Source organism: Lycorma delicatula, chromosome 7 (genome assembly GCF_047948215.1).
Source record: "Lycorma delicatula isolate Av1 chromosome 7, ASM4794821v1, whole genome shotgun sequence".
Taxonomy (NCBI): domain Eukaryota; kingdom Metazoa; phylum Arthropoda; class Insecta; order Hemiptera; family Fulgoridae; genus Lycorma; species Lycorma delicatula.
The window spans coordinates 135,674,664-135,700,867 of record NC_134461.1 but is presented as its reverse complement, the minus strand read 5'-3'; the positions used below and the strand labels follow the sequence as shown (position 1 = coordinate 135,700,867).

General features: G+C 31.4%; 1 protein-coding gene across 6 annotated transcripts in view; it reads left to right on the top strand.

The window, feature by feature from the left end:
- Positions 1-26,204, top strand: part of LOC142328236 (PTS-dependent dihydroxyacetone kinase 1, dihydroxyacetone-binding subunit DhaK-like) — a 128,964-nt gene that overhangs the window by 80,850 nt on the left and 21,910 nt on the right. For 5 of the 6 annotated variants that reach the window (XM_075371855.1, XM_075371853.1, XM_075371854.1 and 2 more), the window contains 3 exons: positions 722-832; positions 14,059-14,147; positions 18,246-18,353. In XM_075371855.1, coding sequence (XP_075227970.1) covers positions 722-832; positions 14,059-14,147; positions 18,246-18,353 — 308 coding nt within the window. The remainder of the gene's footprint in view (positions 1-721; positions 833-14,058; positions 14,148-18,245; positions 18,354-26,204) is intronic. The other variant, XM_075371852.1, reaches the window with a different exon arrangement.

The following is a 26,204-nucleotide window of genomic DNA, read 5'->3' as shown; positions in this document are numbered from 1 at the left end:
ATTTTAACAGCTTTACAATTGTTTTAAATCATTAATTTATTGTTTATTTGTACTTACTTGTATTTATTATTTATTATATGCTTGTGTTTTTTTATAGGATGTTTGGCTATATTAGATATTTTTATTTTGTATGTACTCACTCTAATGATCTTGTTGGTTTTTCCTATGTAAATATATTCAAATCAGCCATATTTTATTTAATTAGTATCACATTTATTATATTTATTTGTATTATTGTTAATAAATTTAAAATAATATTTTTAATACTGTTTGCTAAGGTTTAAATGACATCATTAAGTTTTTATGGTGTATTTTTTGTAAGTTTTTGTTTTATTATTCTATTTGTATTTTAAGAATATTTGATTTTTCTTTACCTTTAGTATCATTCTATTGTGCTTATTCAATTTGTTTAGCCATTTGTTTTATGTTTTATTATCAAATTCCAATTTTTCCCATCATTATATCTGTGTATTACGTTATAAGCTACGTAACATTAATGAATAATAAAAATATATGTTGTGACACATTATGTTAAAAAAAATTTATTTATGTGTATATTAACAGTGTTGTTAATTTTTTTTGCTTCAACTGCAACTTACTTCTAATTAACTGCTTACTGCTTTAACTGCTTACTTCATAAATGATAGTTAATTTTTATTTATTTGTGTATTTGTAGGTTGAATAAAGATATTATAGTTTATATATACACTTTTGTTTTTAGGGTATATCGGTAGAGGTATGGTCCATGGAACTGTTCTTGGTAATATTTTTACTTCTCCTCCAGCAAAAAACTGTCTTACTATTGTACAGAATGTAGCACAACATTTTCAAGGTAAAAGTTCTTATTTTTATTGTAGAGTTTATAAGTATTGTGATCGCAAAAAATTTGGGTTTTCAGATTTCAATGGAAATATCGATTTTGATCATCCCTGAATCCATTTTGACTAGTTTCAGTGTGATGTCTATACATACGTATGTATGTATGTACATACATATGTATCGGCGCATTACTCAAAAACAATTAATTGTAGGAAGTTGAAATTTTGGATTTAGTATAACATCTAGCTGTGCACCTTCCCTTTTCATTGCAATTGACTGAACCAAAAGTGCCCAAAAAGCCCAAAATTCCCCAAAAATTTGGATTTTGGTCTATTACCTAACTGTAATAAGTCCTCATTGAGAGCTTTTCAACGATGTATCATAAGTGGTACTTATTTTCATTGGCTCCAGAATTATAGCCAAATAAAATTTTAATTAATGATATATTTGGATTTTACAAGGGAAGGTAGATCAGTTCGAATCGGACCTCATCTCCTTTTTTTTTAATTTAAATATATTGATTTATTAATAGTTATTAACCTGTGAATGTAAAAAAAACTACAATAAATAATAATTATTCAATAATAATAATAATAATAATAAAAATAATAATAATAAAAATATGAAAAAATCAGAAGTTATTAGTGAAATAAAATTTTACGTACTTTTAAAAATGTGTATATGTAATTAATAGGCATTATTACAAATGTGTTTATGTAATAGATTTCATGAAACATCTGATTATTTAATATTAATTGAAAATTACGATTTAGAATCATATTATTTTTGGATTTTCTAGTTTAATTTTTGTTTAATCGTATTTAATTATTCTGGAATTTCTGTTAAATTTTATCTACATTATAGTTAAATACAGTGACTGAAAAATAGACCCTCCCAAGAACATATACACTGAGGCATACATGCCTGATCTTTAATAAATTGCAAAAATTTATTAAATCCTTATCTTTTAGTTCATTACTCCTCTGATATTGTCGAACAATATTCTCCCTAAGTTATGATGTTAATCATAATTTTCTTTATTTGTTTTTTGTTGTCAATCATTTAATCACTCTTTGGTTTGATATAATTCTGATCTTAATTTGTTTACATATTCTCTAGTGTTCAAATTTTCTCTCTACTTATATTCATCATTCTCTCTTAATTTTTTTATTCTTTCCTTGGTCTTAATGTTTTCTTTCACTTTATATTTATCATCTTCTCTTAATGTTTTTATTCTTTCTTTGTTTGCAACAGTCATTTCCAGTTATCAGGAAAATTCATGTTGCAATATGGTAATTTATGCTTGTTGCATCATATTTACCCTTGCAGTTACAGACTGGTGTCTGACATTGTTCAAATCTCAGTGATCTGTTCACATCTTTACAGAGTGCTTCAAATTTCATCCTGTGTTTATTAAATAAATAAGTTATACTTAATAATATTATACTTGCAAATTTTTAAATCGCTTAAATTTTTACATTATTTTCAAGTAATTTCACATAAAATGTGGAAGAACAATGTTCCATAGGAATTTATGTGAATGAAGAGTATCATAAAACAGTATGTGGTACAATGCCAAGAGGATTTATTAAAATTTGTGAATTTAGTGATTTAAACCAACAACTTATTTTTTTACATGTTAATTCAGATGTCACTAGTGTGTAAATATCATGAAAAAAAAAGTTTTTGTCAAAATTCATTCGTCTGTGTGGACAGTTCTGTTGTGAACTCATAAAAAAACAGTTAAGAAAAACTTAAGACAAATAATATTAGAGCAAGCTCTTAAAAAACACATTTCTCCAAATTTAGATTTAGTTCCTGGAAAGTTTCTTTGTGTTAACTGTTTCAAAAGTATTTTTCTCAGCAGAACAAAGAAAAACGTAAAGTATTTTTTTATTAAATCAGATGAGATAGCTAAGATTTCAGAAACTCTGAAAAACTGTTTTAACTGCTGTGAAAGAGTTGTGCTAGAAGCTATCACAAGTATGTTCCTGTGTCAGAAGGGATTGTAAGATGTTACTTTACTTCAGACTCGAAGAACTATGAAGACCATCCTGTGTCAAGTATTATACCATTTCACTTAAGGATAAAAGACTATTATTATTTATTTGAATTTAAAAAATGAATTTGAATTTAAAAAAAAAAATTAGTTTTCAAAAATTCATTACATTTTAGGGGTAAGTATATCACCATACATTATTTATGGTAAAACTATTAACATATACCTACATATAAAAAAATAATTCAAACTGTGTATGCCATCTCTGTCTCTTGAAAATATTACCAAAGTGAAATTTCACCGATTTTCATATTCAACTTTATTGGTAATTTTCCAATAGAAAGAACCACTGGACCAATCTTTTACTTTGAGAAAATATGATTAAATTGCTTTTTGTTTCATCCTTGCAGGACCAATAATTGTCCAGTTATTATTTTTTTTTATAAACCCTTACAATTGCAAACTATATGTGCACACTAACAAAAATGGCTGCCACAGGTAAACTGCTTAAATAAAAAAATAGTTCCTAGGTCCTGAAACATGCAGGAAACAGGTGGGTAAGTTTAATTTTTTTTTTTGAATCTGTCACGCAACCAGCTTATGTTTTTTTTGGGACATTTCAATTGGATTGACCCTTTTAACATTTAATTACACTTTATATTTATCATCTTCTCTTAATTTTTTTATTCTTTCTTTGGTTTTTACATCTTCTTCCTCTTTATATTTATCATCTTTTCTTAATTTTTTTTTAATTCTTCCCTTGTTCTTAACATTTTCTTCCTCTTCATATTCATCTTCTTGTCATTATTTTGACATATATTTCTTCATGTTATTTTCTTTTTTCCTGTATGATTGTTTCTTTTTCATTTTTGATTATTTACCAAATAATCCAGTAATAAAAACTGAATATTTTATACCGTAAGATCGAAATTAATTTTTGTAACCAGTATACAGAAGTTTACTAAACAGAATAGTTTAATTATTATTAACTTTTATTTATACGACACACCAGAAATATAAAACTTTTTTTAATATCAATTCACTAATATTTTCTAATAATACTGATCTAGTAATAGAAGTAATAAAGGGACTTTTACTCTGTCCTGTTATTTCATGTAAGATTGTTGGACTAATAATTGTATAAATATTTGATGTTAATAAAAACTAATATTTACTGTCCACTTTATTAAAGAATTGGAGGATCGTAACTCACTTTCAAATGAAGTTCAGCAAAAAATGTGTATATGTAATTTAATAGGCGTACAAGGAAGTCATGTGAACCACCTGGTTGGTCTAGTGGTTAACGTGTCTTCCCAAATCAGCTCATTTGGAAGTTGAGAGTTCCAGCATTTAAGTCCTAGTAAAGTCAGTTATTTTTACACGGATTTGAATACTAGATCAGAAAGAATAGAAAAAGAAAGAAAGAAAAGAAGGAAGTCATGTAGTGTCCACATAAATTAAAAAAAAAAATTGATTTTGTATTATGAGCATATAAATATTAAATATTTATATGCTCATCTTATTCATGTTTACCTTCTAGTATAAACATTTATCCCAATAAATATTATGACTATACATTACGAAAGTGCAAGTATCCTGTTCATTTTCTTTGTCTCTCTGTAAATCCAGCATTTTAATGTGCTTTTTCTGATAGGTAAAAAAAGCTTCTGGTATAAGTAAACAGTATTAAAATCTTTAGTTCAATTCAAGTCTATTCTTTTTTACAAATTTTTTTCATTGCATTTAAGAGTATTTATGTTCATGGTATAAGTTTTTTCTAGTATCTTTCAGCATTTGACTGTGTTTTTGTAGAGAAATTTACTTATCAATCAGCACGTCCTTAATAGACAGTAACTAAATTAAAATAAATGTTTTTTGTCTTTAGTTAAATAAAATACCCAAAAATGCTTTTATTTATTTATTTGGGAAGTGATTACAACCTAGACCTGTTAAAATTGTTGAGAATCTAAGCATAAATTCAATAAAAATTTGTGTTTTGAAAATTGCTTTTAATTTCTTTTTTCTAAGTCGTATTCTTTAATGGAGTTTATCTATTGACTTTGCAAGTGAAGTTTTTTATGTGTGTACTGCAGATTGATACAAATTCATTGAAATTTATAGCAGTTTTGTAATCTGGAAATTCTGAGGCCTGAGAGAGAGTGTACATAAAAAAGGCTAAAGGCTTTGCCTTTTGACAAAAATACGATGTTTTAATATGGATTATCTGATAGAATGCAGCTTATTAAATTTATTTATGATTATTAAATACGTAAGCTATGTTTGTCATATTTATTGTTACTTTTATGTTATTGTTAAGGTTAGTAGGTTTGGTGTTTGTTCTGCATTCTTCATTTAAATTAACCGACAAGATGAAACAGTAATATTGTGATGTCCTTGATTTATTTGTTGTGTCCTGCAGAATCTAGGAAAAATTGTTTGAATCATAAGTAAAAGGTTTCACATTATCATCTGATAGAGATTTTCAAAACCAAATTTATATTGGGAAAACTAATAGGGCAAGATTTGCAAAACACTTTAGATTCTATAAAAACAATAAGTTAGGTTTCTCTAATCTTGCTGACCATTTAATAGTTAACAAATATTCCATCACCGACTTAGATAAAAGTTTAAAAATTGAAATTATAAAAGAATGTGATAATAACAATAAAAGATTAGACATTTTAGAAAAATATTATATATATACAAATGTAGACAAAAGTTCGATTAAAATACAGAAACAGTTTGATAATGATTTTCTTATCAAAACCACCATAGATAGCAGCACATTTGTATAAATTAAGTAAAATTCATATAATATTAGTTCAGTACTGTATGTGTGGCTGACTACTGGTAATATTTTTATTTTTATTTTATTTTAATTTTTGACTACATATTTTACGATATGCGACAATTTTTAATGTTTTAATTTAATGCGTAAATTTAAAAAAAAATTGATTAATTGATAGTGAGGGAGACCTTTGAAAGCGCTTTTAATGTAAAAATTTGAGAAACAATAAGATAAGGTAAGAAACATTGTTAGATAATGTACTGCTGGGGTGGAAAGCAAGGTTTTACTTTTGTCTCTGATATTTATATATATATATATATATATATATAGAGCTGAGCCATATTTATACATATACCTGAGCCTTGTATAAACAAGGGTAAGTCAATTATTATCTGCAATATAGTTATACATTTTCTTGCAATACAAATAGGAAACTGATACGTACATCATTTTTCAACATAGTCCCAATGCATTTCAATGCACTTGGTCCATTGTTGCACAAAATTCCTGATGCCCTCATAAAAGAAAGTTTTCGGTTGAGCTACAAGCCAGGAATGCACCGCTTCTTTCACTGTTTCGTCCGAGGTAAATCGACGGCCCCTTAATGCCTTTTTGAGTGACCCAAACAAGTGGTAGTCAGAAGGGGCAAGATCAGGACTATACGGAGGATGAGCCAGTACTTCAAAGTTGAGTTTCTGGAGCGTTTCAGCAATATGGGCATCAGTATGTGGACGGGCATTGTCGTGCAACAACACAACACAACACCTTTCGACAGCAGTCCTCGGCGTTTGCTTCGAATTGCAGGCTTCAGCTTGGCAGGGCGAATTTGGATGTTTCATCACCAGTGATAATTCTGTCTAAGAAGACGTCCCGTTCGTTACCATAGCGATCCAAATGTTTTTGGCAGATGTCCAAGCGCGTTTGTTTATGCAACTGTGTGAGTTGTTTTGGGATCCAACTTGCACAGACTTTATGAAACCCAAGTCTGTTGTGCATGATTTCGTAGGGAGAACCGTGACTATTTTGCAGACGATGTGCCACTTCATCAATACTTACTCGTCTGTCTAAGAAAACCATGTCACGTGCACGCTCAATGTTTTCCTCAATTTTGGTAGTAAACGGTCGTCCGGCTCCCTCGTCGTGCTTAACACTTGTGCGACCATTTTTGCATTTTTCAATCCGTTCGTAGACACTCCGTTGCGGCAACACACTGTACCGAAGCTCTTCGATGAATTTCGGCCCCTGATACACCTTCCGACCACAAAAAATGGATTACTGAACGTAGCTCTTTTTAGATGCAAACAGAAAGCGGAGCAGCCATGGTTAACGGCAGGGCAGTGATAATGGAACTAACCTAGCAGCATCAAACCTGCACAGACATAACAACAATTAAACTACGCAACACGACAGTACTACCAACATAAACAAAAATATAATTAAATTGCGGATAATAATTGACATACAGGAATCAGCTGATAAATTTTGCACACATATGCGAAGCATGGGAGTGAAATAAAACATTAGTTAAAGTACAATACTTTAGCTGCAAAATGCAGTATTTATTTTTTAATATAATCCCTGTTTACACTGATACACTTTTCCCAACGTGTGACAAGTTTTTGCATTCCATCACTGAAAAATTCTGGTAGTCTTTCTCGGATCCAAGTGACCACAGCTTCCTTCATCTTACCGTTAGTCGTGTAATGATTACCTTTGAGATCCCTCTTGAGATGGGGGAAGAAGTGTGGACGTCACATGGAGCCAGATCCAGTAAGTATGGCGGATGTGGAATAGGCTCAAACTTCAGCTTGTGGAGAGCCATCAGAGAGTTTGTGTGGTACTCATTGTTCACAGATCTTACAGTAACCCAATTGCTCAATAATATGGCCTACTCGTTCTTTAGATATGCCTAACTGAATAGTGATACATTGCTGGGTGATTTGCCAGTCACTTTGAAGCAAATCGGCCACCTCCTTTCGATATTTCTTGTCAGTCACAGAAACTGGTCGTCTGCTGTGAGGTGTGTCCTCAGTTGTCGCTTTACCCACTTCACTTTTGCAAAATTTCAATGCCCACTTATTCACAGTACTCCTGTCAACAGTTTCACTACCATAAACCGCTTTTAAACGTTGAAAAATATTTGTAGGATTGACATTTTCTGCTATTAAAAATTTGATCACCGTTTTAACTGTGTTGACATATTGGCTGTACTTGAATCCATTTTAACTGCTACTGAAAACAAACCAATAAATGGATTTCAATGGATTATTGCAGGTTTGTAGAGGGGGATTTTAGCTATCATGTGGTGCCACACCCAACTTGATTGTACCTTTTTTCTCCATGTAGCTTGCTAGTGCCAAATTTATCAACTGAGCCTTGTGTGTATGTGTATGTATATATATATATATATATATATATGTGTGTGTGTGTGTGTGTGTGTTTGTGTGTGTGCATGCATGTGTATATATGTGTTTGACCTTTATCTACTAAATCTATTACTGTTTTCCAAGCCCTTAGGTCTGGTCATTCATTGTACATCTCTGTTTACTTCTTCTCAAAAATCATCTCTTCTATGACTTTTTCCGCTTCATGAAACCTTCTTCCAGTTTCTTTTTCACAGTATTATATTACTTGTTTGTTAGTTTCCCTCTATATCTACTACCATTCTCTTTTGTTTAAAAGATTACCTCATGTACCCTTCCTGCATTCTCCAAATATTTTTATAATCCAAATAATATTTTTATTTCCAAATATTTTTATTTCCAAATATTTTTATAATCCAAATAATATTTTTATTTCCAAATATTTTTAGCATCTCTTTACTGTTATTCCTTCATTTTTGCTCCTGTCTTGTTTTACACAGTATGGTTTTCTGAAATTTACTTCTGCTGTTTGCATTTTACTTCTCTTTTCCCCTTAGCACCAGCTTTCTACTGCATTTATAAGAGTACTGGCAAATGAATAATACTTTGCGTCGTTTCCATATTTTATGTTAGCCTCTTGAATTTTTCTGACACTGATAAACTCTAGGTGCCTTGTGACACATCCAGTCCTTTTCTGTCTTAACACCTTCTACAAATACCGCTCTAGATTTTTAAATTTCACTCTTGTTCTTGCCGAACATTAATTTCAAACTTATACTCCTTTCTTTACATAATCATTGTATTGCATCATTATTACTTCACCAGTACTTTACTTTTTTCTTTGGTAATTTTAATCCTGCCTTCTGAATCTTTATATCGTATTTCTCTAATTCTTTTTGAACTTCTTTCTTCTTTTCTCTTCAAATAATATGCCATCTGCACAACATTTCTTTGTATAATTCTGAACCTCTTCTCACTTTTTGTATAGCCTGCATATTGCTAAGATTAATGGTATTGGAGATATCACACTTTTCACATGAACCTGTACATTAGGGGTATTTATTTAAAATACTTTCTTATTTTTATATTTTTCTCCAATTTATAATTTGAATGATTGATCTTTACATCCTTGTAAGCTAATCCTTCTTTCTTTCGATGTTAAGATCTGTTTAGATACCTTTAATTCTATATATAAACAGGAATATCTATTTATATATTGTCCTGTGTTTGCAGTTTGACACCGATATTGAGAGACCAACAAACTTAAAAAGTACAATTTTTTACTCTATAAATATATAAAATAAAATAAATAATAATAATAAAAATATATTACATACAAAATAGTATTCCAAATAAAAAGACAAGTTTAGTTTAATGGCAATTAAATTATAAGTACCAGAACACAGTCCACTTCACTAAAAACATTATAATGACTGATAAAAAACTAATATTGCATTAACAACAAGATAACAATGAAAAAGCTTAAAATTCATACAATTTACTTTCAGTCAAGTATTATTACTTGTACTGTTTATAAAATAACTACACTACACTTTATGACTGAATGAATATAGTAGTGTCACTTTCACGGCCAATAACTCAGTGAACAACTTTTATTCACCCGCTGTCCACATCGGACTACTCATGATGTAATTTTCACTTGTTGTTACTACACGCTTACTGATATTGCTATTATCACGACCGTGCCAAACTTGGCCTTGCAAAACTACTAACTGTCCGATGGTCCATAACAGTAGTTATACCTCTTGGGCTGCAGAACCAGTACCCAACTCGTCCCTTTAATTGTTGAAGGTTAATAATTTTCATTGTATATGTCCTTAGGTTTTAATGTAGGTTCCTTTTGGATGTGCCATTTGTCTTTATTACAAAGAACAGATTGTTAAATGTACCCTTTAGTCTAAGAAAATAATCACTTTTAGTTTCTTTAAATTCTTATTTCTTTATTTTCTCTTTCTTTCTTCTTGATTGGAAGAAACCAGTTACCCTGGTCCGTTAAACCGGTCCTGTTATTCTTGTTCACCCGTTAAACTTGAAAAAAGATCTTTTATATTAATTTAATTATTATTACATTTTAAAATTATATATTATATTATTAATTTAATTTATTTATGTTAAACTTTTTATAGTCCATTTTTCCTTTTTTTTCTTAGTCTGTTATTATATCAATATAATATTCATTCAGCCTCCGCAAAGCACAGAATTAGAGAAACACTCTTATCTTTAATTTTTTATTCTGTCAAAGCACTTTTGATCCTTAGTCCATCATCAGTGATGATTTTTATAATTCTTAAACCGTTTATATTTACACAATAAAATTTTTAGCTTTTTACATTTTGTAAAAATTGTTTAAAATAAAATAAAAAAAATAAAAAATTTAAAAGATTTTTAAAAACATCTAAAATTTAGAACAAATGTTTGTTCAGTCAAGAATGAAAAAGAATAAAAAATATTACAATAAATATTATTTATCTTATCTTATCTTTGTATACCAACTTAAATAATTTTAATAAGAATGTCTCCATCTTTTGTTTGCAGATTTAAAAGGCTGAATTCACGTTTATATCTACATACGAAGTGTATTCAAAAAGTAACGAGAATTTTGAAATTTCGCGGATTGTATTAGTCTGATTCTCTGAATTTTTTCGTTGTTGTATCGGTAAACATGTCTGAAAAGTATCTGAACATTTTTATCCGTATTGGGTGTTTAGTTTGTTGCCAGCTGTCAAAAGGATAACACGATCCTTTTGTTTCGGTACGATCGGATTTTTATTTGTATAAATAATCGATCGGAGAATTTGTATTAAATTTCGCTATAAGATTGGAATAAGATTTAGCGATGTTTTAAAAATGTTAAATATTGCTTTTGGCGAGTCTGCTATGAGTAAAGCAAGGGTTTACAAGAGGTATAAATGTTTCCAAGAAGGTCGTGAAGACGTTGAAGATGACGAGCGCCCCGGACGCCCCAGCACATCAACAACCGATGAAAACGTGGAAAAAGTGAAAGAAATGATTATGAATGATCGGCGAATCGCTCGGAGAAGTCGCTGATGATGTTGGGATATCAATCGGCTCGTGCCGTGAAAGCTTTTCGGATGTTTTGGATATAAAACGTGTGACGGCAAAATCTGTTGCAAAATTGTTGTACTTGGAACAAAAACAGCGACTTCTGAGCAACTTTGGAAGTTGCTCAGAAGTCGCTAAATGAAGTCAACAACGATGCAGAACTACTGAACCGTTCATAACAGGTGATGAAACACGGGTTTACGGATATGATGTGGAAACTAAGGCATATCCGTCCTAGTGGAGGCATTCTGGATCACCAAGACCGAAAAAAGCTCGAATGTGAAGGTTATGCTCACCGTGTTCTTCGATTTTAACGGCGTAGGTGCTCATGAGTTCAATAAGGAGTATTACCTACAAGCTGAACGCTGTTTGCGTGAAGCGATCCTAAAAAAACGCCCGGATTTGTGGCGAAACAATTCACGCATTTTGCACCACGATAATGCTCCTGCTCGCACTTCATTGCTTGTTCGTCAGTTTTTAGCCAAAAACAACACTGTAATGATACCTCAGCCGCCATATTCGCTAGACATGGCCCCGTGTGATTTTTGCTATTCTCAAAAATAAAGAGAACCTTAAAGCGCCGTGTTTTACAAGTAGATGAGATTAAAAGCGAATAGCTGAAAGAGCTAAACACTTTTCCAAAAATCGAGTTCCAGAAGAGTTTCGGGGATTGGAAAAAGCGTTGGCATAAGTGTATAATATCTAATGAGGACTATTTTGGAGGTGATAACATTAATGTAAACGAATAAACAAAATTCTTTCAAAAAAACAAAAATTCTCGTTACTTTTTGAACACTGTCGTATATACAATTTTTCTAAAATTTACAATTTTTTTTACTATTTTCATCTTCAATATTTACTTTTTCGACTATTTACAAATTAACTAGTTACGATTATTATTTATAAAACGGTCAGCAACATTTCAGAAACCCATCTTTCTATTTAAATGATCTAAAATGTTCATTAAATGATCTATTCGTTTTAGCAATATATATCTTTTCACAATTGTTGCTTTTAATTTTATAAATACAAGAAGAATCATATTTATTTTTTACCTTTTCATAAATTTTAAATGTTTTATTATACGATTATCAGGTTTATATTTTTTTTATCAGTATATGCATATATTAAGTTTTCGATAATTTTATTTGCATTTTATTACTTAAACATTTTCACTGTTTTTATTGTCATTTACGGGTATATAGTAATATTTGTATTATTGAAAAATTCTGAATTATATTTTTTATATATATTATCACTGACGTATGATATCCATTTTTACAGCTATATTCTTTATACTATTTATTTCGTTATACAAATCCCGTTTATCGTTTATGTATGTATTGCTCTGTTTATCATGTTCTTAATAATATTAACCTTTTGGGGTCAAGGACGATTAAATTTCTTATTTATAATAATTTCATTGTATATATACTCCGGTTATTATTGGATTGATTTTATTTATTTTAATATTTACATCTAAATAATTTATTTTTCTGTTATTTTCTATTTCATTTGTAAATTTTAAAGTTTTACGATAAATTTAATCTATTTAAAATTACTTCACGTTCATTATTTATAACCAATTCATATGTAACTAAAATATCATCCGCATATCTGATTTATGCCATATACTCTTCTACTTTCAAATTCCTGACGTTATAGAAGATAAGGAAAATCCCATGTGCAAAACATTTTCTTGTGTATCACAGGTTCTATTAAATTCAAATTAATTCTGCTTATTTATATTTCTAATTATCGTTATATTATTTACAGTTTGTATCGTTATTAATATTTTTTAATTTATTAACTAATTCGTACCTGTTTTTTATATTATATTTATATTCTAAATTTATCTATGATGTAATTACTTTATCAATAACTTTAGTAATTATGTAACTTAACGTCGTAATTTTGGGAGACCTGTAAGGTATATATGGATATAACCTGCTATTTATTATTATTATTAAATATTTGCTTGTATTTAACCTCGAGATCCTTTGTAATACTTAAAAATTTATCGGTCGGATCGTTAATTTTTTTTAAAAACATTTTCATTTATATATTGCATTGTATGTATCGATTGAAATAATAACGGGAGTTTTTGTTTTGTCGGATTTTATCGCTATACAATTATTTTCTTTTAATTTGTTTTTTAGTCGATAAATCTTATTTTTATTTATTAATAAATTTTTATTATAAATTCGTTTTTTTATCGTTTTTATTTCTAAATTTATTAATTTTATTACTTATATGGTTTTTATTTTATCTTTTTGTTAGTTAGTAAAATTAATTTTGTTAATATTATATTCTGATCTATTATCGCGCTTTTAATAATTTTATTTACGTTATTATTTGGTAAATTAAATTTAAAAGAGTTTACAATTTTTAATTTTTCTTCATCTTAAAACACAACTTTGCTAGATTCACTAAATTATCATTTATATTAAATTTATCTGACTTTTCTGTATTTTATCAATATCTGTACAAACTATACCGTCTATTTATTTCGTTGTTTGTTATTTGATTTATATCGTAAATGTTATCTGTTCTATTCGTTGTTTTCCTCCTGCTATTTTTAACTTCAATCAAATCGTGTATTTTTTTGTAATTTGTTTTTATTATTTCTATAAATTTAAATGTAATCCGACGTTTATGCAATTTTTCTTGTAATATGCGTATTTTATTTTCCGCTTTATTCTAAAACTTTCCGCATATTTCTTAAGTTTTTTATTTACGATTTTATTATATTGAAAAATTATTAAGACTAAGTATGCGGAAAGTATCTAAGTAGACTAAGTATCTCGTTGTTCACCCGTTAAACTCGGAAAAAAATTTTAAATAATTTAATTATTACGTTTTTAAATTATATAAGTGCAGAACAAGAACTTTATTTTAATTTGTTAAGCGTGTAGAATATTATGAATTACATGTTTGCCAGATTACGAGCAATGTATAAACTAATAGCAAAAAATTAATCTCTTGATTTTGATTTTAATTTTCAGGCGGTGTTTTAGTTTTGATTCCAAACTACACAGGTGATGTGCTGAGTTTTAGTCAAGCGATAGAAACCGCTAGAGATCTTGGCATTAATGTTAATATGGTTTATCTTTATTAGTAAATTATTTATTATTTATTTATTTGACACGATATATGATTAGTACAGAAAATATTCTTAAAATTAATTAAACCGACTGATTTATAATTAATTTTAAGTTTATTTTCTTTATCGTTTAAAAATATAATAACTTTTAAGTGATTGATAAGTATATTTATACATATATATATATATATATATTTAAATACATATAAAAAGTATATTATGAAACCGCATAGAAATTATAAATTTAAAGGATTGATTGTATAATATCACTTTTGTTCTAGCGAGGGATGTGACAGTATTCTAATTACTAGTGTCGTTTTGCTTTCTAGTAATTTCTAGAAAGGATATCTTCAATGAAATCCAAGTCGTGCTTTATAAGCGATTCAGCTGTCGGTCGCCTATTTGAATTTAATTCAAAGTAAAATGAAAATAAGCAGTTAATTAGAAGTTGGACTAGTAATAGTTCTTTTCGTCCTGGTATATTGTTTTTTTCAATTTTGCTATGCGTGATCTTTGTACCGCATTCCAAAAGTTGATGCAATATTCACTTCGTTATTATCATTATCAATATTTTAATTTTATTATTTTGATATATCGTTAACGATTTTATTTAATATACTTTCAGACGGGTTTTTCCATACGTAGAATTGTAATTAAGTTTGACATTACCGTACATATAATTTGTCAGTTGTTAAATTAGTACCGATAAACAAAACTCTTTTTAAGTTTTTTAAAACTGAATATAAGAGGCAGTTATGACCGCATGATAAATTAAAAATTACCATCACACCATTACTTCCTGTTACATAATGCACAGAAATTTGGGAACTTGTCGCATTACTTATAATACTGTTCATTATTTTGTACAATTCAACGATAGTTTTGAGCGTAGTTTGAGCCGGCTAGCGCTGCGCTCTAGTTTCTATTAGTGCTGGCCTGCGAGTAAGGTTTATACATTCATTCGAGAGAAAAAAACCCGTCTGGTGCGGTCATGTAATTTCTCGGTTTAATGTGACTAGTGTTATTTAGTATTGTAAAAAATAAATTCAACTCCTAGAAGAATACGGTTTCATTTCGATCGACAATCGATGCAGTCCATCTGTCAAACACTCCGCTTGTAAAGTCTCCAACACAAGATGATTTGTAGGAAAGCCCTACAGGTTGTTAGTGAGGAGAGAATTGAAACCCAGAGACCCGAGATGCGACAGAGGTTGTGCGCACAATTGAGGAGCTCTTTCCCTACGGAGATGAGACACTGGCTGATGTGGGGGCACTGCCGTTGTTTGAAGTAGGGGAGCTTAATTCAGCGACATTTCGAATGTCCTCGGAGAAGGCCTGGGATCGCCGCCGAATATTGTTATTAAGGCTGCAGTTGGAGCTGAACTTGAGGTTATTTTAAGTGTATGAAACGTTTGATTGAAAGATGGAATATTCAATGAAGGAGGTGGAGACGCTAGCGCCTGATATTGATTCCGAAACCAGGTAGGGACTTGGCGTTGCCGTCCTCTTACCGGCCTCCTTGAAGGCCGTGGAAGTCATTTCCAGGTTGCTCCCGATTGACTGAGTAATTATGCATAGGAAGAGGATGCGCGAATACAGTCAGACTTGAGTTGAAAAGAAAGAATTTAGTGCGGCAATTACTGAGAAAATGTTAAGGAATTGGCAGGAGAGATGGGACTACTGTGCGAAGGCCCGTTGGACTTACAGGTTTATACGCGATGTTGGGAGATGGTCTGGGAGAATGCATGGCTCGCTGGATTTTAATCTTACTCAGTTGCTGGCGGGCCATGAGGGATTTAGGACTTATATCCATAGGTTTGGGTTGGATCACTCAGACAGCTGCCCTGCTTGTGGGGTCGAAGAGACGCCTTTTCACGTATTTTTAGGCTGTTCTAGATTTGTGTTAGAGCTTGAGGAGATCGTGGGTGCTATTGGCAGAGAGGAAATGTTTGAACTTGATGACCCCCAGGAAATCATGTTAACCAGTGAGAATCACCGGGCGGCTGTTGCCCGATATGCTAAAGTAGTTATGTAGAAATTACATTCTGCCGAAGAAAGCCACAGGTTAAATAGAGGCCGTGGGGTCCCGGTTCGGGGGACAGGGCCGCGGGCAAGTGTCTAGAGGGCCTGTAGACACTTGTGGGAGTTGGCTGGATGCAATGAAGTCGCGGTCACTCCACTGGGGTCCTAGTGGCTTCCCCCTCTTCAGAGTTTAAGCTGATGGCATCTAAGTATGCGTATATACGTATGGTAAGTATGAGTGTTGTTGGTGTGCATGTGTCTGTGCGCAGGTGGTGTATATGTACATGTTGGTATATTTGGTTGAAGTGTGTGTTGCTTTGAGCTGGTTTTTTAGTTATGTGTGGATCTGTTTTTGTGTGTGTATGTGCCTTGCTATTTGCTTTATTGTCTGAATGTGTGTGTGGGACGCTTGCCCCCCCTTCTGAAGTAATGCTATTTTCAGGAGGGTCGGGTCGCCAGGGATGGAGGTTTAGTTGGTAGTGTGCAGGAATACATACGCCTTTTTTACTATCTTGCAGAACCTGTTAGCAAGTCCGACACTGCTTTGGCACCCATAAATGGGATTCCTCCATCTCTTTCCTTTTTAAGGTAATGAATCTTTAGGTTTGGTAACTATGCTAGAGAAGGTACTGCTGATTACCTCTGAAAGGTCCTTCAAAATTAATCGTTTCATTTTTTGAAAGTAAGTTGTTTTAACAGACGATACAAAAACTTTTCACTGACAAAATTTCATCCATCACCGACAGTAACATTTTTTGGGTGTCAACCTGTTGCTATAGAAGGAAGTCAATAAATATTTAATCATTTCCTACTTCCAATAATGATACCAGTACTGATACTTTCAATACTATTGACATTAGCTTAGGCCAAGATAAGATCAACTATTGATTATTGTTTTCTTTGTAACTTCATGATTTTGTAATATCTGCAGGTTCATAATTTGACTTTTAGTATCCAGAGGTTTGTGTGTTCTCAGATTTAATTCCAAGTTGAGATCTGGCATTTATTTACCTACTGTATCATCCATCTCATCTTCCTTGTTAAAATATGCACAAATACATGTCTCAGGTAGTAATAAAAAAAGATTAGAACCTGTATTAATAATAAGATTTCAAGGTTCATATCAGTCGATATACTAAATATGTTTAAAAACAATTTTCTTGAATTAGCTATTTGTATGTGTGATATCAGATGCTGATTACGATTGAATTCTCCTTGCAATATGATGAAAAAATTTTTATGGGCTTATACATGACTATTGCATTTTATGTTCCTAATTGGAAGTTGTACATACTCTATGATCAAATAAAGTGTTTACAATTTTTATTAAATATAATTATTATTAAATACTAGCAGACCCAGCAATGCTTCGCCATTGCTAGATTTGAGTATACATATAAATTAAATGAACACAATTGAAAGTTTGATAAAACATTAACAAAATGAACATTACGCAATTCACAAATATAACCTTTCATTTTATCCTATTTTTCGCTTTGTCCCTTTCCCCATTTCTCTAGTTATTTCTTCACCTATTTTCCCTTTCCCTTTCACCTATTTCTTTTCTTTTTTCACTGTTCCCATATTTCCCTGTTTTATTTTTTCCATTTCTCCCTTTTTATCCTGCGTAAATCTATCCATTAGTTTATTAGTCTTTAGCGAATACACATACGAACATTGCCTTTTATATATATATATATATATATATATATATGAAAAAAGCCTGTTTGTATATTTGTTTGTTTGTTCAGTAAATATCTCTACACCGGCGCCACCTGACAGATCAATTTCTTGCAAAAAAATATTTATTTTCACGTAACTAATATATATTCTAAATAAGAGCTAAATCAGACCATAAATTCAATTTTTTGAAATATCTCGACCCCAGTGTCACCTAGTGGGTCCAAAATAATTCAGGAACCTTCGCAGGCATGCGCACAACTCACCAAAGTTTCATCGTAATCAAATGAACGGTTTAGGAAGGCATAAGAGATATACAGACAGACAAACATTCATTTTTATATATATAGATAATGATACAAATATTATATAATGATATTTTTTTAGGTTGAATACATTGCTGTAGGGGAAGATTGTGCACTGTTAGATAATGTTGATGAAACAATAAGTACTGTTGGCAGGAGAGGTCTTGTCGGTCAGCTATTTATATTTAAGGTATAATAAAGTTAAATTTGGTTCGTTTATTTTTTATTTTAGTTATAAATAATTTTAATAAAAAATATTTAATGTAGAATAAACCTGTTGGATCTTTTAGTGGCAATAAATATGTCATGCACTTAAGTCTTGCTTAAGTATGACGCATTGTATTGTTATCTATTATAATTTATGTTTTATGTATTTTAATTAGCGTATTGACTGCTGCACTACAATTATAATCTCATGCAATGAAAATATTTACTCAGCTTGTTTACAGGCTTATAGTTGGCCTTATTCTGGTCTTCCTCCTAGCCCTCAGACTGATTTTAGAAGACCAACCTAAGAAGTATACAGCTTTTATATGACATTTGTAGATCTGGAGAAAACATTTGATTAGTAGAATGAAATAAAATGTTTAAAATTTTTAGAAAAGTCAGACTTAGGTAAAGGGAAAAAAGAATTCTTTAAAATATGAATAAGAATTAGGAGGCAGTTATGAGAATAAAATATGAAGACAGGCAAGTCCTGATTCAGAAAAGAGTGAAACTAGGAAATAGTCTGTCCCTGATGCTTTTCTGCTTGTATATAGAAGAAGCAGCATATGAGTTGAATGGAGTAACTATCTAAGCAGAGAAAATAGAGATTCATGATGAGATTATTTTGGAGAAACGAAAACTGAGTGAGAAGAAATACTCAGTGATATAGATCTATACTAGGAGAGATATCTATTTTGAAAATAAATAAAATTAAAACAAGTAAAACTAAACGTAATGCAGTGTGACTGAAAGAAGAGTAATAGGAATAAAATACAGGCTCTCAGGGCTAAAGGTATCCAAAAGTAACAGCTTATGTTAAGAGAACCAGTTAATATAATTTAATCTTTTTTTTTTTTTTAATAAGAAAATTAACTCACCAAATTTTAATGTAGGTTAGTCAAGTTCAATGTGTGCATCTTTTGTGGCTCGATAGACAACTAGACAATAACTCTTGCCAAGTGTTTAGGAGCATCTGAGATGTTATTAGACCAACAGCTTCAACAATTCTCTGTTTTAAATCATCCAATTCCAAAATTTTCTTCGGTACACATGACATTTAATAAATCCCCAAGCAAAAAAATTCAAAGTTGTTACAACTGTAGATCTAGGTGGCCATGTAGTTGGATCTGATTCAACATACAGGGAAGTGTTGTTTAAGAATATGCATCATCTTGAAAGTGTGATGGAGCATCATCTTGTTGGAAACTGAAGTCTGCAGGAAACTTAGGAACAGTAAGTTTTCAAGAATGTCGCGTACATGTGTCATGTCACAGTGGGACCGTCAAAATAAATGGACAGTGATGCCATTTTTGTGTAGTCCTAACCAGACATTGTCATTTGGTGTGCCCCTTTCATTTTCAATTACTGTATGGGGGTTTTCAATGTAATGAAGGAATTGTAACTTGTTCATTCACAAATGGAGCTGTATATGAACAATGTCATGAACAGTAGAATGAGGAATTTGCAGTTTGTAACTAGCTTCCCTAATTAACTTTCCAGGACTGGCAGTGAATGCATTGCATACATGATTGACAGTGTCGCCACTAACTGAAATTTTTGGTTCCAGTTTGTGAAACTAAACTTCCAGTCTCTAACTGACAAGTCATACTCACTGACAAATAAACTTGGATGTAGGAGGATTGATATTCCAAAGTTTTTAAATGCCATTGAATACTTGTAACTGAAAGCTCTAACTAAAGAAGGTACTTCTGTTGTGGAGTCCACATCTCAACTGATTACTATTGACTACAATATATTGTGAATTGGATTGCCTGTGCGTGCATGTTCTGCTTACCTTGAGAGTATACATAACGAATCTTGGAGATATTTCCTGTCAATTGAGCTTACTTTTAAGAGATTATGACAATGGTTTTCTAAATATAGACTATTATTTTTGGACACCTTTAGCTCAGACACCATGAATTAAGACAGGAGACCATACTGTACCAGAAATTTAAGTATTGGAATGTGCAAAGGAAGAGTTCATTAAGAAAGTAAGCCTCATTAAGGAAGTAAGTTTGTTTACTACATGCAATAATCAAACAAATACTAATATATTGTCGCATGTTTACAGTTTGACAAAGATATTGAGAGACTAACAAAAGTAATCATTTCTTACAAACATAATTTATTGTTCTAACATAAAAAAAACAGAATGAATAATAATAATAATTATAACAATAAATACAACAAATATACAAAACACTAATTCAAATAAAAGATAAAATTAATTTAATGACAGTTAAATTATAAATACCAGAATATATAGTCTATTTCACTGAAAACATTTATAATGACCGACAGCAGAACTAATATTGCATTAATAAGATAACACTGGAAAAGTAAAATTCATTCAATTCACTTTCTGCAAGTATTATTATTTTTATTTTTTATAAAAGAACTACCCTACACTTTATGAATTAATAGAATACTTTCACTGCTGTACCAATAACTCACCAAACAACTTCTTGTATTCAATCACTGTCCACACTGGAATACTCATGACATATTCTTTACTTGTTACCACACACTTACTGATATTGCTGTTATTATGACTCTGCTGAACATGGCCTCGCAAAACTTACTGACTGTCCACTGGTCCCTGTTAGTATTTATAACTCCTGGTCTGCAGAACTCAAGTCGCCCCTTTAATTGTTGAAGAATAATTTACATTGTTTTGCCCTTACGTCTTTTCATAAGTTCATATTCCAGTCCGGTAATCCTTCTGGTCGAACAGGAGATTTTGGAGATGCAATTATCTGTATTACAAAGAACAAATTGTTAAATAGACCTGTTATTCTAAGAAAAGGATCCCTTTTATTTCCTTCTTTCTTTATTTTCTCTCTTTCTTCTTCATTGGAAGAAACCTGTTACCTGGCCTGTTACAATATATGTATATATATATATATATATATATATATATATATATAATGTATATACTTATATCACTTAATTTAGTCTATAAATAACAGCTTTTTGGCATACACTTAGATAATAATTTACAGAAAGTGTTGAAAATGATGTCTATCCACTTCTATGCACTTGTTGATGCGTTTGACCATGTGCCTGGCTACTCTTGTTAGCTGTACCCTTCTATTTCCTGGATGGCATTGGTAATATTAGTCTTCAATTGCTGCAGCATGCGTGGATTGCTCTCCTATAAACAATTTCTTTTAAGTAATCCCACATAAAGAAGTCTGGACTAGTCAGATCAGGGTATTTTAGAAATGATTCTTCCATCGAAAATAGCTTGTAGCATCACCATAATAGAGTGAGCTGTATGGCAAGTGGTGCTGCCCTGTTGCAACTAGCAGTCACGCACACCCTCTTGCAGTAAGGCTATGAACTGTTGGATAATAGTTAATAGCTTGGCAGAGGGCAGCATTCACAGTTTTTAAAATAAAAGCAGTTTCCTATTATTTTTTGCCTTGAAACGCATACCATATGCCTATTTTTTGTGGGTTTAGGGGAGATTAAAAAAAATTTGCATATATTCAGTACCCCAGATGCGGTAGTTCTAACTATTAACATACCACCAAGGTGAAAGAAACCATGCTTCATCTGGGATAAACTCTTGATCTAAAAACCAATGTTGCCTTTAATGAAGATCTTGAATTATTGGTAGTAGTGAATTCTTTTAGCATAATCACCTTTATTTAGCTTATAGAAAACTTGCATTCAATACAGATAACATTTCAGCATTCTCCACACTGCAGTGTGGGCTAAACTTAGTGAAATGTTCTTTTCCCAGCTTAGTCTCCACAAAAATCTATGAGGAGATCTTGTAACTGCCACCTTAATGTTCTGTACAACCTGTGTCTGACATGTTTCTGGTCTAACACTGAACCTGTTTCACAAAATTTTTTAACTAGCTTCTGAATAACACTTTTCATTGATGCTTCCTTTTCAAATATCTCTCTCAACTTCTGCCAACACACAACATGAGATTTTGTCTGTAAATAAATTTCCATTACAAACACATGTTCTTCAACAGTTAACTGCATTTTTACAAACAACAACAAATGATTACATAGTCTTCCTCAAAAGCCAGTTCTTGACACAGGCTGGCAATACGCAAATGTGGAATTAACAGCCCTCTCCACTAAAACTTCAGTTGTATCAACATCTTTCACATTATTTTACCTATCTCAGATTAGTATATGCATTTTAACAAAAATATGCATTTAGTGTAAACTACTGAGTGTTTTAAAGTTAAACTCTTTTAAATAAACACTCTAACATTTTAATTAACACTATATATATATATATTAATATTCAGTTTTATTTAGCTTAATTGCTATGAAGTATAATTTGATTTTGTATTTTATTCATACTAAGTTGCTGAGAATTTTGTAAAAATTGTGGGGTATTAAAGACATTTGAAAGATTATATCTTCAATTTTGTAATCTCATTAAAGCATTAGATTTATTCCACATTTTTTAGGCTGATGAAAATACATTATATAACCTTAAAGTTATACCTTACCAGTTATAAACAGGCTGTTGAAATTTTTTTATATATGAAATCATTAAAATTTAGAGCACAGAATGTCACAGGGAAATTTCCATTGTTGCTTGCTGTACTTATTGTTTATTAATGATCTGCCTCTTGATCTGTTCATTGTTATACATTTGCAGATGACACAACTGTATATCTGAAGGTAATTTTTTAAAAGCTCTTGAAAATTCTATGTTAGCAGTTCAAAAGATTAATCGCTGGATAGATTATAACAGTTTACCTTTTAATGTGAAAACTGTTGCATTGTGTTTCTCAGGTAAATTACTGAACATTTGCCATTAATGATAATAATATTTTTGTTCTCGATAGAGGAAATTTGTGGGTGGTTCACTAAATGACAAATTCTCTTGGGAGAATTGATTCAATGTGCATAAAATCAACCTGTACTGCTTTGCTTTGAAGTGCATTAATAAAGCATTAAGCTGTCATCATTATAAGATATTTGTTATGTTCATGTATATTCCCAACTGAAGTACAATATTACTTGTTGAGCTCCCTCAAAAAACAGAATGAGTACATAAAAATTAACAGTAAGATCACTCACTCTTTGGTGCCCATAAGTATGAATCGTATAAACAGGCATTTAGAGTGTTAGCAATGTTTACTTATTCACATGATTATGTTTATGAATGTGCAGTCTTTCTTAAAATGTTCATCGTGACCCCTGTAGGGGAAGAAACAACCCTTGTGATGATCCTGGACGCCACACCACCCCTCTGTTTCAAGCCCTGATGGGCTTTATTGGAGGTCGTCTTTTAGACCCTCTAAACCTTGATAACACAACACAGTCATCAGCTTGACCCCTCAGCAGACATTTCTACCAGTGTATTTCTCAACCTACTATCACCTTCAAATGGCCTCTTCCAACCATGACCTAAGATAACTAACTACCACACCACTACCATAATTTACAACCCTCAACTATCAAATTAACTGATATGCTGAAGCGTGATCACTGCGCCTTCCTCTAACGCAGCCTCAGTCTTAAAAAAATTACAATATTCATATAACTTGTTATATATAAGTCCTGTATTTTCATGTAACTTAACACAAAACTTTGGCTTATGAGAAAGAGTGTTATAAGGCTTCGCATCTGTTGCTATCTTTAATAAATTACTGAACATTATAAAAAACTCACAAATTTGTTTAATTTTTTTTGTCTTCAGTCATTTGACTGGTTTGATGCAGCTCTCCAAGATTCCCTATCTAGTGCTAGTCGTTTCATTTCAGTATACTCTCTACATCCTACATCCCTAACAATTTGTTTTACATATTCCAAATGTGGCTTGCCTACACAATTTTTTCCTTCTACCTGTCCATCCAATATTAAAGCGACTACTCCAGGATGCCTTAGTATGTGGCCTATAAGTCTGTCTCTTCTTTTAACTATATTTTTCCAAATGCTTCTTTCTTCATCTATTTGTCGCAATACCTCTTCATTTGTCACTTTATCCATCCATCTGATTTTTAACATTCTCCTATAGCACCACATTTCAAAAGCTTCTAATCTTTTCTTCTCAGATACTTCGATCGTCCAAGTTTCACTTCCATATAAAGCGACACTCCAAACATACACTTCAAAAAATCTTTTCCTGACATTTAAATTAATTTTTGATGTAAACAAATTACATTTCTTACTGAAGGCTCTTTTAGCTTGTGCTATTCGGCATTTTATATCGCTCCTGCTTCGTCCATCTTTAGTAATTCTACTTCCCAAATAACAAAATTCTTCTACCTCCATAATCTTTTCTCCTCCTATTTTCACATTCAGTGGTCCATCTTTGTTATTTTTACTACATTTCATTACTTTTGTTTTGTTCTTGTTTATTTTCATGTGATAGTTCTTGCGTAGGACTTCATCTATGCCGTTCATTGTTTCTTCTAAATCCTTTTTACTCTCGGCTAGAATTACTATATCATCAGCAAATCGTAGCATCTTTATCTTGTCACCTTGTACTGTTACTCCGAATCTAAATTGTTCTTTAACATCATTAACTGCTAGATCCATGTAAAGATAAAAAAGTAACGGAGATAGGGAACATCCTTGTCGGACTCCCTTTCTTATTAAGGCTTCTTTCTTATGTTCTTCAATTATTAATGTTGCTGTTTGGTTCCTGTACATGTTAGCAATTGTTCTTCTATCTCTGTATTTGAACCCTAATTTTTTTAAAATGCTGAACATTTTATTCCAGTCTACGTTATCGAATGGCTTTTCTAGGTCTATAAACGCCAAGTATGTTGGTTTGTTTTTCTTTAATCTTCCTTCTACTATTAATCTGAGGCCTAAAATTGCTTCCCTTGTCCCTATACTTTTCCTGAAACCAAATTGGTCTTCTCCTAACACTTCTCTCAATTCTTCTGTATAGAATTCTAGTTAAGATTTTTGATGCATGACTAGTTAAACTAATTGTTCTGTATTCTTCACATTGATCTGCTGCTGCTTTCTTTGGTATCATGACTATAACACCTTTTTTGAAGTCTGACGGAAATTCCCCTTTTTCATAAATATTACACACCAGTTTGTATAATCTATCAATCGCTTCCTCACCTGCACTGCGCAGTAATTCTACAGGTATTCCGTCTATTCCAGGAGCCTTTCTGCCATTTAAATCTTTTAATGCTCTCTTAAATTCAGATCTCAGTATTGTTTCTCCCATTTCATCCTCCTCAACTTCCTCTTCTTCCTCTGTAACACCATTTTCTAATTCATTTCCTCCATGTAACTCTTCAATATATTCCACCCATCTATCGACTTTACCTTTCGTATTATATATTGGTGTACCATCTTTGTTTAACACATTATTAGATTTTAATTTATGTACCCCAAAATTTTCCTAAACTTTCCTGTATGCTCCGTCTATTTTACCAATGCTCATTTCTGTTTCCACTTCTGAACACTTTTCTTTAATCCACTCTTCTTTTGCCAGTTTGCACTTTCTGTTTATAGCATTTCTTAATTGCCGATAGTTCCTTTTACTTTCTTCATCACTAGCATTCTTATATTTTCTACGTTGATCCATCAGCTGCAATATATCGTCTGAAACCCAAGGTTTTCTACTAGTTCTCTTTATTCCGCCTAAGTTTGCTTCTGCTGATTTAAGAATTTCCTTTTTAACATTCTCCCAGTATTCTTCTTCATTTTCTACCTTATCTTTTTTACTCAGACCTCTTGCGATGTCCTCCTCAAAAATCTTCTTTACCTACTCTTCCTCAAGCTTCTCTAAATTCCACCGATTCATCTGACACCTTTTTTTCAGGTTTTTAAACCCCAATCTACATTTCATTATCTCCAAATTATGGTCGCTATCAATGTTT